This window comes from Astyanax mexicanus, chromosome 21 (genome assembly GCF_023375975.1).
Source record: "Astyanax mexicanus isolate ESR-SI-001 chromosome 21, AstMex3_surface, whole genome shotgun sequence".
NCBI classification, from domain to species: Eukaryota; Metazoa; Chordata; class Actinopteri; order Characiformes; family Acestrorhamphidae; genus Astyanax; species Astyanax mexicanus.
The window spans coordinates 916980-935000 of record NC_064428.1 but is presented as its reverse complement, the minus strand read 5'-3'; the positions used below and the strand labels follow the sequence as shown (position 1 = coordinate 935000).

The window sequence follows — 18021 nt, the reverse complement described above, 5'->3', positions numbered from 1 at the left end:
CCACCATCTTTGTGGCGTGCAGGTGGGCACTGTTCAGCGGGCGGCAAGGCACTTTGCCGAACGTCATAGTAAGGTGTCTATCTTGTACAGATGCGACCGATGCCAAAAAGTTTCTTCCAACCACCATTCGGTGTCCTGCCACATCCCGAAGTGTCCAGGAGTGCAACCGGCCACTGATACGGTGGGTCGCAGTCACCTCTGCGATAGTTGTGAAGCTTGCTTCCCAACGCGGAGGGGCCTAAGTACGCACCGGCGCATAGTCCATGGGAAGATCCCTGAATATAGGATGGCTGGGGTGCGTGCCCCAGCGGAAAGGGAAGCCGTCAAGCGACGGAGGCAACAAAGGCATAGAGGATTTTGTCATAGAGCACAGGAATGGCCGGGAACCTGGCTCTGTCTCCCGACTCTGTGGATACAAGAGACAAAAGGGCAATGATTGTAGTCTGGACAAGAGGACTGAGGGTCAGGAATCTGAGCCTGTATTGAGAGTCCTGGTGACTGGTCTCCTGGAGGCGTACAGGGGATTGGCAGCGGAGATGATCGACGCAGCCAGAACCTCCAAGGACCAACACATCTCAGTCCTCAAATTATGGCTCGAGGACGCAGCCGAGTGGCCCGCTCGACTGGAAGCTGCAGCCCGGTCCGTACTCCGGATGTTGGGGGGAGTTGAGGAGAAGGATTGGAGGAAGCATCTTACCTCACGGAAGTCACTTAGGGTACGAGTGACTGGCACTGGTGGGTCAAGAAGGGCGAGGGCAAGAACAGCTGCCTTCAGCAGGTGTCAACAGCTCTTCAGGAACGACCCAGCCCGCCTAGCACAAGAAGTCCTAGAGGGCAGTTCACCTGCCGTCTGCCCCATTCCCCTCACGGTAGTAGAGGAAGCCTACAGGAGCAAATGGGAGGTCCCGGGACTCTTTGACGGACTGGGAAGGTTCCTGATCGAAGGGGATGCGGATAACGGTCCCTTTGAATCAGCTCTCACGGCAACGGAGGTATTGGAAAGCCTTCGAGCCATGTCGAGCGAGTCCGCACCAGGCCCAGACGGTATTAAAAAGCAGTCCTTGCTTGAATGGGATCCTGAGTGTGAGACGGTCACACGTATGTTCAACGTGTGGATGTTCACCGGAGTCGTACCGGTGTGTTTTAAGCGGTGTCGAACGGTGCTCAAATTCTGAACCTGGCAAAAATTGGCTAATTTGACCTAAATTATCTCAGTCTGTGAGTAAGTTACAGGAATGATTCCTAGAACTTTGAGGTTCTGCAAGGTTCCTCATTAGATGGAGAAAAGAGAAGTGCAGTGTTTTTTATTGACATTGTTAGAGAGATCAAGTAATCAAATGCCTTAGCATACATGTACATAGTTCATAGTTCTTATGATCAGTGTGTGACAAAGGTTAGAGATCCGAGGCCAGTCCACCTCAGAGATCATCCTCAGGGTGGCTGTCCAGCAGGGAGACTCTCCTCGTCACTGTTGCTCTTTAACCTTGCAATTAATCCCCCCCACCTTGGCATCATTGAGACCCACATACAGGGGTTCAGTGTGGTGGACACGAAGATTTTGGCTCTAGCGTTAGCAGATGATCTGGTTTGTTGTATCAGACTCTTGGCAGGGTACGGCTTCCACCTGGGAATCCTTGAAGGTTTTTGCTGACCCGGGGACCTCATGTCTGGGACCTCCCGTCCATTACTCTGGGCCTCTGATGGTCCAGGAGGGGTTGCTGCACCCAGCAGCTGCTTTAGAACTGATTCTGACCAGGGGAATCTGACTGTTTAATTAAAACAAAGCATTGTGAGGATTCTAAACGGGTGCTGACACGATGTGATTTCTGCCCAGTGCTCTGAATGTCAAAGTGAAGAAATTCAATGAAGCGCGTGGGAGTAACTATTACTCTCTCTGCACACCCCGGAGTCACTGGAACAAGGCAGACTCCAGAGAGAGCATTGAGCATCGTGTCTTAGGCCTCCACCTCCGCGTGGTACACGGCTAAGTGAGGCCATTTGAACGCATCCTGCCAACTCTCTTAAGAGTTGGGCAGAGAATTCACGCTTGTGAGGAGCCCCAGGAACGGGGGGTTTCCTCACACGCATAGAACACTAACCTGCTAACCTTGCAAGTAAATTCGAGGAGTCTCGAATCAGGAGGTTGGCGGAGAGGGAGCCCACGGGGAACACCTGACACCATAACTCTCAGGGTAGTATGGCCGTAAGAACCTTTCTGGTGATTGCGGTTGGTCAGCAATACGGGTGACGGAAGTCAGAGTGTCTTACTGATCGGCTGTTGTCATTTGGTTAGGTAATTGTCAGGGTGCGAGACCCGAATTGCCAAATGGAGTGCAAGCAACTTCTTATATCCGGCCTTGCCGGGACCCGAAACCCAAAAGCTGCAGTTGGAGGGGTAACTCGTCCCCCAAGTTCTGATGTCGCGCGACTTTCGGAACCGAGAGGGGTTGGTAGCAGTGGATCAGGGGCTTGACGGGAGTATCCACAGCCTCAATGTCAGGGACGGCAAGGCCCATAACCAGCCAGGACCAGGAGAACTGGCCTTCCCTAGCCCAAACGCCACCACCATGGATAGTAGGGCTTACGAGTCGATCACGGACCCGACTCGAAGTATTGTTGTGGACTTACCGGATCCCAGCATACTCTGTGATCTTTGTGGTGTGCAGGTGGGCACTGTTCAACTGGCGGCAAGGCACTTTCAAAAACGTCATAGTAAGGTGTCCATCTCATACAGATGTCGCTGATGTGGAAAAGCTTCCTCTAACCACCACTCAGTGGCCTGTCACGTCCCCAAGTGTCCGGGAGTGCAACGGGCAGCTGATATGGTGGGTTGCAGTCACTTCTGTGATAGTTGTGAAGCTCGCTTCCCAACGCGGGGACCTGAGTAGGCACCGTTGCATAGTCCACGGGAAGGTCCCAGAATGTAGGATGGCTGGGACCGCATGCCCCAGCGGAAGGGGAAGCAGTCATGCGATGGAGGGCTGATGAGGAAGGAGCCGGCAGAGATATTGAGGACTGTCAAAGAGCACAGGACTGATCGGGAACCTGGCTCTGTCTCTCTGTCTCTGTGCATACAAGGGACAAAAGGGCAACAAATGTAGTTTGGACACAAGAATTGAGGGTCAGGAATCTGAGCCTGTATTGAGAGTCCCGGTGACTGGTCTCCTGGAGATACACAGGGGATTGGCAGCGGAGATGATCCTTGTGGCCAGATCCTCCAAACTATGTCTTGAGGGTGCAGCCGAGTGGCCCGCACGATTGGAAACTGCAGCCCGATCCATACTTCAATTGCTTGGGGGAGTTGAGAAGGTCTGTGTGACGCATCTCCTCCCGTAGGTTGCTTAAACGGCAAGCTAACGGCACCAGTAGGTACAGCAGGGCGAAGGCGTGAACAGCCGCCTTCATCAGGTGCCAGAGGCTGTTCAGGAGCGACCCGGCCCGCCTAGCTAAAGAAATCCTAGATGGAGGTACATCTGCCATCTGACCCATTCCCCTCTCAGATGTTGAGGAAGCTTAAAGGGAGAAATGGGAGGCCCCAGGATTCTTTGGCGGGCTGGGAAGGTTACTGACGGAGAGAGACGCTGATAACAGCCCCTTTGAATTGGCTCTCACGGCGACTGAGGTATTGGAAAACCTTCGAGCCATGTCGAGCGATTCCGCACCAGGCCCAGACGGTATTAAAAAGCAGTTTTTGCTCGACTGGGATGCAGAGTGGTCACACGGATGGTCAAAGTGTGGATGTTCACCGGAGTCGCACCGGTGTGCTTCAAGCGATGCCGAACGGTGCTGATACCCAAGACTGGGGACGGGGCGGCGATGGAGATCGGCAGTTGGCGGCCGATCACCATTCTTTCCACAGTCTTGAGACTCTTCACTAAGGTGATCCACAGTAGACACGTTAGAGGGTGCTCGGTTCACTGCAGTCAGAGGCGGTTTATCAACACCCCTGGTTGTTCTGAGAACATTGAGGTTCTGCAAGGCCTCATAAGATGGAGCAAAGAAGAGTACAGCCCACTTGCAGCAGTATTCATCGACATAGCTAAAGCATTCGACTCTCTCATTAACATATCTGGTATGTTCTACAGGAGAGAGGAGTGGATATCCATACAATAGGAGTTATTCGCAGCTCCTATTAACAAAGTGTGACCACCATTATAATCGGAGACCAGTCCACCTCCAAGATTTCTCTAAGAGTTGGTGTCAAGCAGGGAGACTCCTTGTCACCATTGCTCTTCAATCTGCCAATGAACCCCCTCATTGCCTACCTTGAGACCCACAGACAGGGGTTCAGTGTGGACTAAACGCTTTGAGTGTGGGCGATTGCAGACAATCTGGTGGTTGTGTCTGACTCATGGCAGGGCATGGCCTACAACTTGCCAATCCTTACAAAAATCCTAGCATTTCTGCCAGTGCAGGGGGGCTGAGGCTTCTGGCTTTATGATGTCCTTTAAGTCCAAGGCAAGGTGCCTCAATGGCTCTCCATATAGGTAGCTGGGCATTTCGATGTCGCCCTGGCTGGGACTGATAAGGCCAGACATTGTCGGTAAGATTTCTGATTGGGTGAGCAGGATTGGTTAGGCCAAGCTTAAGCCGACACAGAAGGTCTCCATTCTGACTAGGCCTGGTATACCAAGGGTCATTTACTCCGCCAATTACTGCGGCCTTGGTTTAGCTACTCACCGCACACCTCGAACAGGATAATCAGGAAGGCTGTAAAGTGTACCAAGGTCAAATTCCTTTTGTATGTTAAATATACTTGGCCAATAAAACTGAAACTGAACTGAACTAAAACTGAACTGAGATGGCTACATCTTCCTATGTCGACCAGTGACGTAACTAGGTTGGTGGCCTGGGGGTGCAGAAATTAGCTCTTCATTCAGTCCATCCAGGCCAGGCGGCTGTTTCTACCAGAAAGCTCATGAGCACAGAGAAAGTATACACAGAGTTCAAAGCTGTATGTAAGAGGACTGGAGGATGATCGTTGACTCACTCACGGTGGCTTTGGTAGAGTACTTTGGGTTCCCTGTGGGAGCTAGAGGGCTCTGGCCGCTCTCTAAAGAAGTGCTGCTCAAGATTCTGAGTCTTCCCTCTATGAGGAGGAAGACATTTTCCAGACTGATCAGTAGAAGGACCCTACTGTACTTCTTGGATTTACTTCAATTACTGTACTTCAATGCAGTTCTGCAATACTCTTCTTTCCTCACTAAAGTTTTTGGAAATAATATATGAGTATTAAATATATTTATCAGGCATTAGGTCCCGAAGGTGACAGCCCAGACGGGCATACGAAACAGCTACAAAGAACCTGTCTGATGCAGAAAAGTCCAAGGTGGCAGGCTACCTCACGCGCACCTCGGCCACTGCAGAGAAGCACTACCGAATGAAGGAGATTAGCTCAACGGTGGATGCTTGCTTGATACTCAAGAGCCTCTGTGGGGATTCAGAGTAAGTATTTCTTTGTGTTTTCACTAGGATTTTCTTGCATGGTTATATTTCAAAGTTTTATATTTTTTCGGTTTTCTGTACTCATTTTCTCTCATTTCCTCTACTTCTAGTGGTGAGTGGAGTGACCACACTGCTATTGGTTCCTCGTCCTTCTTGAGCGATCAAGCTGCATACAACAGGTTGCACCAGTCATGCCAGTGTTGTTGGACGGGGTTCCACCAAAGCGGTCAGAGCAGGCCTCCCTGGCAGGGGTGCATGAGCGCTATTGCTACGATGGCTGGCATAATGATCAGCTCCAGAATCAGATGCAGCAAGTTCCAGGTGAGTCTTTAGGGATTTATCTCTTACCCTAGTCTTATCAACTCTAATAGCTTGAATACACAATGTATTTAGTTATGTCTGAATTTACTGACTATTTTTTTTTTTTATTCACAGAGAACTTTGCCTGTAGACTGCCCTCTGAATCCAGAATGAAGACCTGGATTGAGAAGAAAGGGGTGGTCTGCAAACATTCCTGATGCTGCAACCACTGTCCAGCAGTGGAAGCCATCTGGGGCATCGACACAGCGATGGACAGTGCTGTGTTGCAGAGGTTTTGCAGAACGCAGAAGAAATGGAAGGGACTCATAGTGGCAGAGATAGAGGGGAAGGGTAGAGGGATGTTGGTTACAAGGCCTTTTGCCTTTGGGAAAGTTGTTTGGGACTACCACGGTAAAGTGGTGTCTAGACAGGAGGGCTTAGCGACCCACAGTTCGACAGTAGAGAGGGAGAGTTGCTACATGTTTTATTAGAATTCTGGACAGGAAGCTTGGTGTATTGATACTCATGGAGGAGTGTCCGTGCCATCCAGGAATACGCATATTTGGCCAGCTAATTTATCATTCCTCAAAGAAGGCCAAACTAAGGCCTAGATTAAACAGTGTAGATGGCAAGGATGTAATCCTTTTCATCGCCATAAGCAACATTAAAGTAAATGAGGAGCTCCGGTTAGATTACAGCTGGGGAGGGTTTAGGACCAGCAGACTATGAGACAGCCCTATCCATCAGGCTGTGAAGATGCTGAACTCTCTTCCTGCTCTACCCCCATCCCAATCCTGCCCCCAGCACACACTCACTCAGCCCCCTGACCCCCCCACCAATACAGTACTGAAACTCTGTACTAGAACACACACAGTACTTGAACTTTTCTAATGGACCTGCACTACACACCCAATACCTGCACTACTGCTATACTCGCACGGTCATACACACTTTAATTCCCCGAAAACTGTGAACTTTAAGAACTTTACGCACTCATTCATTTTACCAGCCTTAAGCTATATACCATATTTGCACTACTGTTATATACTATTTATCCTTCATTCCATCTCAATCACCATCAATATTGCACTATTGTCTTCAGTCTTACGTATGCCTTTGTGTTCTTGTTGTTTTGTACATATAGTGTCTCCCACTCTTTTATATTATATATCTTATTTCTTTTTATTCATATTTATGTATCTTTTTTCTCCCCCACCACTACTGCACCTTGTTTCTGTCTCATGTATGTCTATTTGTGTGTCTGCTGTATTGTACACATAGTGTCTCCCATTCTCTGTTATTATATCTATTATCTGTACTTGCTGTAAAATTGGGAAGGAGATTAACGTCATTTCGATTCTCTGTATGTCCTGTACATATGCAGTACTGACAATAAAACTACTTGACTTTAGATTTAACTTGGCTGTGGTCCCTGCAGCAAAAATCTAAATTGCATTATAAATGTAAATATATATGTAACTGTAGATACTGTAAATATTAGGGTTAGGTTATGGATAAGATTAGGATTAGTAATACATATGCTGCAATGTGAAATATATGTTCACAAAGTTGTGTGTGTACACTTTATCTGCAACTTCTGCAAAACTTCTTCAAAAAAGAATTTAATAAAGCAACTGTTTGCTGATATTTGCCTGGTTTTGTTTGTTCTTTAACATGCATGCAGTAAGGTCTAGTCTAATCTAGTCTGTTCTAACCAATAAAAGGCAAGACCTGTAAATAAAGCATCACTGCACCTAAAAAAAGCACATCAGGCGGCTGAAGTGAGCTGGCCTGTTGCACCAATTTCGAATCTGTGCAATTTTAATAATTTACAGAATTAAGAATTTTAAAATGGACTACAAATCAACCTTTAGCCCATAGCGCATAAAAACATACACTTTCAAAAACAGTGCCACAGCAAGAAAAGCAGTACTGAAGTCTTCCAAATACTAACATTTAAATGGAAAAAATAAAACACTCATATATTAATTTGCGGTTTGTGCAGAGAAGTAAAGGATATAAATCTGGTCAGGTAGCCAGATGTATTGATGATCATGGAGGGGTTTTGTAAAAAAAACTGATCAGAAAAATCAAGTTAAATTTGATTAACTACAGAGAATAAGTTAAACACAAAGCCAAGTATAAAAAAGTGAAGTGTGTGCAGTCTTATTTATATATGCTATGTGTTTCTCCCTCATTCATACCCGGACTTGATAAAGTTTCTTCTCCATAGATCATGATTCTGACTCAGGACTGTGCTCGACTGTCTCTAAACCCGAGATTACACTCAGCTTAGCTTAAACTGAAGAGAGGGAGGAGGCTGCATGTGATTTAATAGGTAGTAATCTACTGTATGTGGTGACCAGGACACTGTTCACCATGGAACTCCCAATGACCGTCTGATGATACAGTGATATAAAGATAAATAAATCTCATTTTTTATTCTCAACTGGATTATAGACTGAACTCCATTAGAGACTCTGCTGTTAAAGAGCACAGAGTTACTCAGTTTATACTGAGAGAAATAAAGTCTGATTCTGATCACAGTAAGAAGAGTTTGGGCAGTAAATCAGATTTTATAGGGTTTCTGTTGGTGTGTGAACACAGTCATTAGCACAGCTTCACTCTCCAGAGTGAACATCCCTCTGTCTATCTGCCCCAGTCCTGTCTTATATTAACCACGCCCCCTCATTATCCTCTACACCTGTTGGTAATCTGTAACTCCTCCCACTCGTTACTGTCTCCAGGTGAGTTTTGTCTGTGTTTAGTCTACATATAGACCTTTTTTCTCCTGTTTCTGATGAAATGTGTTAATGTGGGTTTTGTTATTGGGGGGATTTTGTTTGTTTATCTGAGTGTTATCAAATATTTTAGCTTTCTGAATCTTTCTCTCCTCAAAAAAGTTCTAATGCGTGGGATTCTAAACTCACCTGCACTGTTTAAGCTATGGCAAGATGCACACAAGCACAGCAACGACTCTTCCTAAGGGAATTACATGATTTTAACGTAGATTTACAATTACGTTATTTAACATACTCTCTTACTCAGAACAATATCCAACTTCACTGTTTACTAATAAAATATCCTTAACTAGTCGAGACATGAACCTAAAGCTCCATCAGATCCTGTTAAGTCTCAGTACAGGTAGAAAAGGTAGTAAAGGTCAAGCTTTATGGGTAGAGTTGGGCCAATGGTCTAAAGCACCAGAAGAAAAACAGCAGATGAATGGCAGATGTTTGTATTTAAATCCATTCACCTTTAATTTAACACAACAATGCAGAATATTTACAAATGCTCAAAAGGAGAAAAATAAATAAATAAACAGCCTTTCAACAGAGGAAAAGACTGACTGAAGTCATTTAAGTCTTAAACACAATCACATGCATCCCTCACACAGGTGTAGCTAGCGTCTGCTACCTATCAGGGAAGAAGAACCCTGTACCTCCATTTTTAGTATGTGTATATATACAGGTTGCCCTGCCCTGTAATATTCTAATCCTAAAAATAAAAATAAAATATTAAGAAATTGTTCATTACTGAAAACAGTAAGAATGTCATGGTGGGGTACAGAATACAGACACTTGCGGAACCAGTTAAGGATTTTATTAAAAACCCACACAAACAGTAACAGAAGGTAATGGATACTGTTAAGCAGAAACCAGGAGGGAGAGACCATTACCGGGTAGTGAAGCAGTCCAATGGTCATACACGAGGCAGGCAGTATCAGAGAAGATCCACAATCAGAATCAAAACACAGTCCAGAGTTCATACACGAAAATCCACAGAGTAGGCAAGGCAAAAATCGAGAGTCGAGAAAACAAAAGCAAGGTCGTACACGAGAAAACTATAACAGAGAATAACGCTTTGTAATGTGGACAAAACCAGGCAATACGCGGTGTGTGTGTGTGTGTGTGAGCAGTCCTTAAATACAACAGGTAATCAGTATTCAGGACTTCCTGGCCGGGGCAGGTGAGGTGTCACGTGATCAGCAGAGTGTGTGGTGCATTCTGGGTGTTGTAGTTGTCTGAGAAACTCAGTGGAGCTAAGTGTGGAAGGACAGGGAGTGCCTACAACACCAGACGTGACACTATCAGTGGTGAGTTTTTACATTCCTTGATTTCTCTCATTGCTTTTAGATTTTTTGGGAGATCACTGTGTTTCTTATGAAGTGCAAAACTTCACTAATACTTGTTTTTTTTTTCTTCTTTTTTTTTAGCCCTGATTCCACCACGCAAGGAACTTCCCTTAGGGAAAGAATGTCAAGTTTGGGCTTATACAAGAAGCACTCGCTTGATCATTCTCTCCTTGCCAAATTCAGCACTGCAGCAGCACTGACCTGTGCTTCACGGACAGGGTTCTGCACGAGCGCGTTGATGATGACGATGAGTCAGATGAGAGGTTCTTCATCTCTTCATCTGCCACCCAAGCGGTCTAAGCGGGTATCCCTGGCTGGGCAGTACGAACGCTACTGCTACGACCACTGGCGTAGTGAACAGTTCGAGCTTCGGGTGCAGCATGTTCTAGGTGAGTCTTTAAGAATTAATCTCTTAGCCTAGTCTTAGTGTCAACTCTAATTACTACCTGGAATGCACATCATATTTGTTATGTCTGAACCTACTGACTAATTTCTTTTTTTGTTTTTTTGCGTTCTTTACAGAGCACTTTGCCCGTAGACTGCCCTCTGAATCCAGAGTCAAGGCCTGGATTGAGAAGCAAGGGTGGTCTTCAAACATTTCAGATGCTGCATCCATCGTCCAGCAGTGGAAGCCATCTGGGGGCATTGACGTTGCGATGAACAGTGCTGTGTTGCAGAAGTTTTGCAGGACGCAGAGGTGGAAGGGACTCTCAGTGGCAGAGATAGAGGGGGAGGGTAGGGGAGTGGTAGTTACAAGGCCTTTTGCCTTGGGGGAAGTCGTGTGTGACTACCACGGTAAAGTGGTGTCTAGACAGGAGGGCTTAGTGACCCATGCAACAACAGCAGAGCAAGAGAGTGGGTACATGTTCTTTTACAATTCTGGACAGGTAGCCCGTTGTATTGATGCTCACGAGGAAGAGTGTCTGTGCCATCCAGGAATGTGCACATTTAACCGTCTAATTAACCACTCCTCCAAGAAGGCAAATTTACGACCACGGTTGTATAGTGTAGATGGCATAATCCTCTTCACTGCCATACGCAATATTAAAGTTCAAGAGGAGCTCCTGTTTGATTACGGCGTCAACAGGAAGTCTTTTGCTGGGGAGGGGTTAGATTTAGTATGGCTGTAGTCCCTGCAGCAAAAATCTGAACTGTAAATTTAAATAAATATGTAGATAGAACTGTAAATATTAGGGTTAGTTAGAATAATGCTATTGTCTTCCAAATGAAGGCCCTCTGACTCTAAGATCCCCAGCAGGCTTAAGTTCTTCACTGTGGACACTGCAAACAAAACAAATATATTCAAAGCTCTGTATCTTCATAGGACAATATCAAATTGCAGAACGTCAATAGACCGTTTTGTAGAGCATGTCAAGAGCTATCCAAGGACGTAAGGGTTGTGTCTGTATCATGTACACAGCCAGAATTATGGACCGGTAAACATGGCTTTTCTATAGCCGAAAATAGTGCACCTCAGGCGGCCGCATGACTGCTGTGACCCGCTGGACTGCTAATACCTAGGGCCGATTTTGAACACCCGTAACTCAAAGAAAACTAAATCTATCAACATGGGATTTTACCAGAGTACAGTCGAGGGCATTCCCTGTCCAATGAGGCTAAGCGTCCGGGTATCACTTATGTGGAGGGAGAGTAATTTTTGTTTAAAATGACCAAAAAAGTTAGAGAGGGTGGCACTTCCAGAATAAAGGTATCACTGTGACCGATTTTGAACAGCAGTAACTCAATGAAAACTGAACATATCCACATGAAATTCAAGATACTTGTAGCGTGAGAAATGCCCTTTCTAAAGAGCCCATAAACATCCATGTGTATAGCAGTCCCGCGGAGAACTGCACCCTCAAATATGGCGAGATTCAAAATGTTCTATCATCGCGGGCAAAGGTCTAATCGCAAAATACAGAGCAGGTACTAGAGCATGTCAAGGGCTATCGAACGACATGAGGGGTTTGTCTGTATCTTGTACAGAGCCCGAGATATGGACCGGTAAACATGGCTTTTCTGTAGCCGAAAATAGTGCACTTCAGGCGGCCACAGTATGCGACTTTTGCGCCACATATAAACAGAGCTAACGTGCCAAAATGTTAACCAATGTGTCTGAAACTTGGACTGATTATAGAAGCATTCAAGTGCTTTCCAACATCATCCTGACTGCCTGTAACAGTTTGGTAGAATCAGAGATACAGAGCTGTAAATATCACCTGTCATGTTACATTTGAACAGCTGTAACTCTGTGAAATCTTAATAAATTGTATTAATACCAAGATATGTTGTAGAGGACGTCAAGACCTATCCAATGCTACCCTCATACCTTATAAAAGTTTTCACAAAATGTAACACTACTGTAGTGTTCCCTGCAACCAAAAGGTTGGAAGTGATGATGCAAACGTGTTGAGGATTGTGTAAAATGTGGGCTTTTTGTGAAAACAGCAGCTTAAAGTAGAGATAAGTAAGGGAAAAAATAATCGCCGAAAAGTACTCGGCCGTCCGGCCGTGATGGACATTCCTCTCTGCAACACATCTGTTGCAAAATGAAAAAAGTGTATAAAAGTGAAAAAAAAAAAACAACTTAGATCAAAGCCTGATTGCACAAAGACTCTAAAATAGCAAGCCCTATGCATCTGTGCTGTGCATTTGCTGTTAAAAGCAAGAAAAAATCATGTGCAACCAATGAGTTGCAGGGCCTGACCCCGACCTGAACTCTGAAAAACGAAATTCGGTGACTATACCTAACTTTTCGACGCGAATCTAATGAGCATAAAAGTTTTGTATGGAATTTTTTTCGAGAGTCAATCCGAATTATGCAACACGTGTTGCATAATTCATAATTCATAAATGACGTGCGAACCCCAATTTTGATAAAAAAAAAACAACACAGGGTTGAGCCTTAAGCGGTGACGTGCCCCCTCACTGTGTCTCACTGTTCTGGGGTACCCCCTCACTGTTTTGGGGTGTCACTCACTGTTACTCACTGGTTCTCACTGTACCACAAAAAAATCAGTAAAAATAGAACGCCTTCTCCGATTTAACTCAATCGGGTATGTGTGCGTCCGTCCTGCCATAAGAAGAACAACGGCATTTTTATCTTTTTTTGATCTGAGGCTTGACCTTGGTCAGAGTTTCAACTCATGTATGGCCGGATTTTTCGGAAGAATATGTAAATTTTAGCAGGGAAGGCAAGTTGCAAATCCGTTCAATTTAGGCTAGGCCTCAAGTCTGTGATATGATTAATCACCCATAATTTTTTTAGCTAGATAGGAAAAGCCAATCATAATTTAATCAGTTTTATCGCAAAAGTTTCGCCACTCGCGCCTGGCTTGATGAGGGTCAAAAAACTCACCATGGGAATCTACATGGGAAATAACACGTTGGGGTGAAGGAAGAACACTTCAGCTTTACAGTCAACCACTCCTCACTCAATTTGAGTGAAAAATGGACATTTTATGGCTAAATATGCAAATTTTGTTGCTCGGCTCTCATGCTACAAAACGCTTTGGGTACATTTGACTGGAAATTCCTCAGCCTGTGAGCAATTCTCAGGGATGTTTCTTACATATTCTTACATGGAAATAACTCAACTTAGTCTTTACAACAACACTAGATTTGTGCAGATATCTTCAGGAATAAAGATTTTACACAGGTTGCCATTCTAACCAATTTAGGCGGAATCAATTCTGAATCGGGCTAACACTGGAGTTGCAGTTCCCAGCTTCTCAACCTATAGCACCCAGATATCAACTTGGCATTTTGACCTACAATCTCTCAGCCTGTGAGTATGTTACAGGAATGATTTACATATTTGGAAAGTACTCACCCCCTGCTTTACAGCAATACTTCATATGTGTATATGTCTTTAGGATTAAAGATTTTACAAGGGTTGCCATTCTAACCAATTTAGGCGGAATCAATTCTGAACCTGGCAAAAATTGGCTAATTTGACCTAAAATCTCTCAACCTGTGAGTAAGTTACAGGAATGATTCTTACATATTGTGAATGTACTCATCACAAGCTTTCCACAGATACCAAATATGTGCATATATCTGGATGTTCCAGGTTGAGAAGCTGGGAACTGGAACTCCAGGGTTGCAGTTCCCAGCCTCTCAATCTCAATGTCTCCCAGCCTGTGAATTGACTTAATTAGCATCTGACTTGTGCTCCCAGCTTGTAAATGGGCACATCAGGCCAGTTGATAGGCCATGCTAATGAGGCCTGCCCCCATGAGGTCTGTGAGGTGGCAGTGAGAGGCTGGGAGACAGCAACCAGTTCTCAACCTCATGGAGTATGGTACAGGAGTTATTCTTACATATTTGGAAAGTACTCATCACAAGCTTGAGAAGCTGTTACAGGTTGAGAAGCTGGGAACTGGAACTCCAGGGTTGCAGTTCCCATGTTGAGAAGCTGGGAACCGGAACTCCAGGGTTGCAGTTCCCAGCTTCTCAACCTGTAACACCCAGATATATGCACATGTTTGGTACCTATGGAAAGCTCGTGATGAGTACTTTCCAAATATGTAAGAATAATTCCTGTACCCACACTCTCAGGTTGAGAACTGGTTGCTGTCTCCCAGCCTCTCACTGCCACCTCACCCAGCCTGCTGACTCCCAGCCTGTGAATTGACTTAATTAGCATATGACTTGTTCCTCAATTCAGAGTTCAACCTGTCACCTCATTGGCCCCCACTGGACCACAGCCATCATCCAATCCCCCAGTCAAGTGGGGGGCGTGTCCTTTTGTTTACAGTAGCATATAAGCAGCAAGTTTGAACCTCCCAAACCACCTCTGATCCTTGTCTTACCAAGATCAGCGACCTCCTTGACCTCCTTGACCTTCTCTGCTCCAGTGACCAGGAATCCTCTTGACTGTCTGAGATGGCTTCTTCTTCTGCTGCTTCTTCTTCTTCTGCTGCTTCTGCTGAGTAAGTACAAGTTTGTCTTTGATTTACTGTAGTAAACTATCTCTGACTTGGCTACAAGGAAAATGCTATGGGAACCTTACTTGTTTTAGTATCACGTAATGCTGAACAATTCTATGTAAATTTAGCTTTACAGGGACAATAAATATGTGAAGATATCTAATGTCTATTTCTCTTTTTTTTCTGTTTTTATCTAACAGGAAAGCTAGCAATAGGACCTTCCTCCTGTGTCCTATGTGCAAGAAGACTCATTGGAGCCTTCCAGTTCACCTCAGAAGATCCTGCATGAAGAACTCCTCAGAAGCTGACATTCGGTCTGTGGTGGAATCTGCCAAGAGAGCTGCCAACAATTTGCTTCGTACTGGCCGTGTCTGGGAGTACTCTCTCATCACCAGGATCATGCAGAGCCCTGGCCCTGTTGGCAGGTAAGATGCTGACCATGGTTACTTTTAGAAATCATAAAGTACGTTTCTTATTCTATTGTAAGAAAGCTAAATGTAAACATGTCTTTTATTCCTCGCAGGATGATCGAGGAGCTGCAGAGCAGAGGGATGGCTGTGGTTGGCATCCCAACTGAAGACCCGGCTCCTGTTGCTCCTGCTGTTCCAGCTGTTCCGGCTGTAGCCCAACTGCCAGTTGAGGCTCCGTCTGAGTCCGGCTCAGAAAGCTCTGGGGAACTCTATCAGTGGTGAGTGTTTACGTTCCTTGATTTTTCTCATTCCTTTTAGATTTTTAGGAGGTCACTGTGTTTCTCGTGAAGTGCAAAACTTCACTAATACTTGTTTTTTTTGTTTGTGTTTTTTCCCAGCCCTGATCCCACCACGCAGGGAACTTCCGTTAGGGAAAGGATGTCAAGTTTGGGCCTCTACAAGAAGCACTCGCTTGACCATTCTCTCCTTGCCAAATTCGCCAAGTTTCTACAGAGTGACTTGTGGAACGAAAACTTCAAACAGGAGGTAAGAAAATTGATATTGCAAATATATTAGTCATTACATAATTATAAGAGGACACATTAGTCCATCTATTTCATCTAAACATCAACAGGTTTTAAAGTAAATCTCTTATGTTCTGCTGTTTTCCAGGTGGAGAACGTTGCCAGGTTCCTGTACTACATGGACCCCCAGCAGGCCAGTCTCCAGTTTGTCCGTCAGCATGAGAAGACCCGGGAGTATTTCCTCAAGCTCTCAGAGGCCGGACTCTGCAAGCAGACGGTGCAGAATTACATCAAGAGCGTTAAAAGGTGAGCAGTGTACTGTTGATATAGACTATGCTACACACTGCTAAAATTTGATTTCATATGAAATCTTTTCTGAATTATTTTTAAGTGTGACTGACTTTTCCCTTCTTCTTTCCTTTCCTAAGGTTCCTGAAGTTCCACGTGGGCAGCACTAACCTGTGCTTCGAAGACAGAGTCCTGCACGCTGACTGCCAGAACTACGTCTTGTTCCTGAGCAACATCCAGACTGTGACTTCTAAGCAGGTCAGCAAGGAGACGACCAGGAAGAGGTCAGTATCTTTATTTAATATTAATATAACAGACTTGACACACAGTGCAGTTTTAATAATAATAATTAATTATAGTTTATAATAGTTTATAATAGTTTATTGTTCTTTTTCCGAAGGAGGCCATGACTGTGTTGGATGCTGCCAGGGAAGACTTCCTAGCTGTCATCGGGAAGCTGAATCAGTTGAATCATTCACTTAGTTTAACTAATGAATGATTTGTTTGCGTGCTGTAGGTCACGGAATGGACCAGTCGCAGGAGAGTATATGGGTGTTACTGATGTATGGCTTTTACTGCAACAGGAGGGATCGAAGATTACCTGTACTCAAATTCTCTAAATCTTTTAATGGCATTATGAACGGAGTGTTTCAGGCATGCTGCCTTTATATCTAATCAAGAGGCTGACCTGTGTCCAATTAACCTGTTCACCTGTGGAATGTTGTAAACAGGTGTTTTGTTGCAGCAGTCCCAACTTTTTCAGAACATGATCCAAATAAAAATGAGTCAATATTTGCAAAAACTGTTTCTGTTTGATTATTAAATGTATTTGTAGCGTATTCAGTTAAATATAGGTTTTAAAGGATTTGAAGCTCAGCATATTCTTTTTTGTTTAGTTATGTTATACGCAACATCTTAATTGAAATTGGGTTGTAATAAAGCACAAACAATTTGTGAAGTTGTGTCTAAAGATTTTTTTTAAATAAATCTTCAAGTCAAACTTGCTTCTTTGCTTCAAGTTATTCACACCCAGTGGTTTGTAGGTAATGGGAATTGTTTGCTTTCATTGTTTCCTGTTAATGATCATTTTAATAGGCATTAGTGTGTGACTAGTTAACTGCATACTATTGAAAGAAGTAAAAGAGAGACTTGTTATTTAATGTAAATTAAGGTGATTAAAGAGTGTTGATACAAAACGTCTAAGATGATATGAAGGATTTATATTTTTGCTGCTTAAGTAGATGGTTGCGTGAAGGCAAATAGTGTTAATGTAATAATGTATTTTTGCTCAACAGACACTTTAAACATTTATTGCAGTAATATATGCATTTTGTCTTTCGTATGCCAGTGTTTTTTTTGTCTGTGTAGAGCAGCTTTGTGACTATGCCTGTAGTAAAAACATCTACAGAAGTACCCTTTTATTTAATTTTTAAAATTATTCTTTGTCCATGTGTTGTGGATGGTACTAGTTTTTGTGAATGGTGAATGTTTTATAAAATGTACTGACTTACATCTACGAACTCATAGAAAATCATAGAATAGAAAAATGTTCCTTTCAAATGCATATAAATATAAGTATAGTTTATTTAGTACCTATCCTAAAAGCTATATAAACGAGGCTAAAGTACTCCATAGTGATCAAGGTAAGTTAAAATAATTCATATGAGTATTAGTGCTAAATCAGACAGTAAGGATGGTTTTGTACAAGTTCTAAATAAGATTAAATAAAGCTGAAGTCTTAACGTTTGTCACATAGTTATTGGAATTCTATGTTGAGATACATATATTTTATATGTTTATATAGGTTTATAAATGTATGAGCTTACAGCGGTGTTAAGAACAACAGTATAAGAGCACAATGAAAATAAATGTATGTAGAAAATTGAGTGTGTGTGTGTATATATATATACATACATACATACATACATACATACATACACACACAGGAAAAGCATTTAGTCACAGATTATTAAATTAATTAATGAAAT

At 43.9% G+C, this 18021-nt stretch overlaps 1 protein-coding gene across 3 annotated transcripts in view; it reads left to right on the top strand.

The window, feature by feature from the left end:
- The window catches only part of LOC125785635 (uncharacterized), a 138256-nt gene extending 121273 nt beyond the window's left edge, over positions 1-16983 (top strand). Inside the window, exons 1-7 of one of the 3 annotated variants that reach the window (XM_049469588.1) lie at positions 14440-14814; positions 15012-15236; positions 15335-15499; positions 15620-15767; positions 15894-16051; positions 16174-16317; positions 16437-16983. In XM_049469588.1, coding sequence (XP_049325545.1) covers positions 14768-14814; positions 15012-15236; positions 15335-15499; positions 15620-15767; positions 15894-16051; positions 16174-16317; positions 16437-16443 — 894 coding nt within the window. In that variant the 5' untranslated portion in view covers positions 14440-14767 and the 3' untranslated portion in view covers positions 16444-16983. Of the gene's footprint in view, positions 1-14439; positions 14815-15011; positions 15237-15334; positions 15500-15619; positions 15768-15893; positions 16052-16173; positions 16318-16433 lie in introns of those variants that run through there. The other 2 variants (XM_049469587.1, XM_049469589.1) reach the window with 2 other exon arrangements.
- The last annotated feature ends 1038 nt before the right edge of the window (positions 16984-18021 follow it).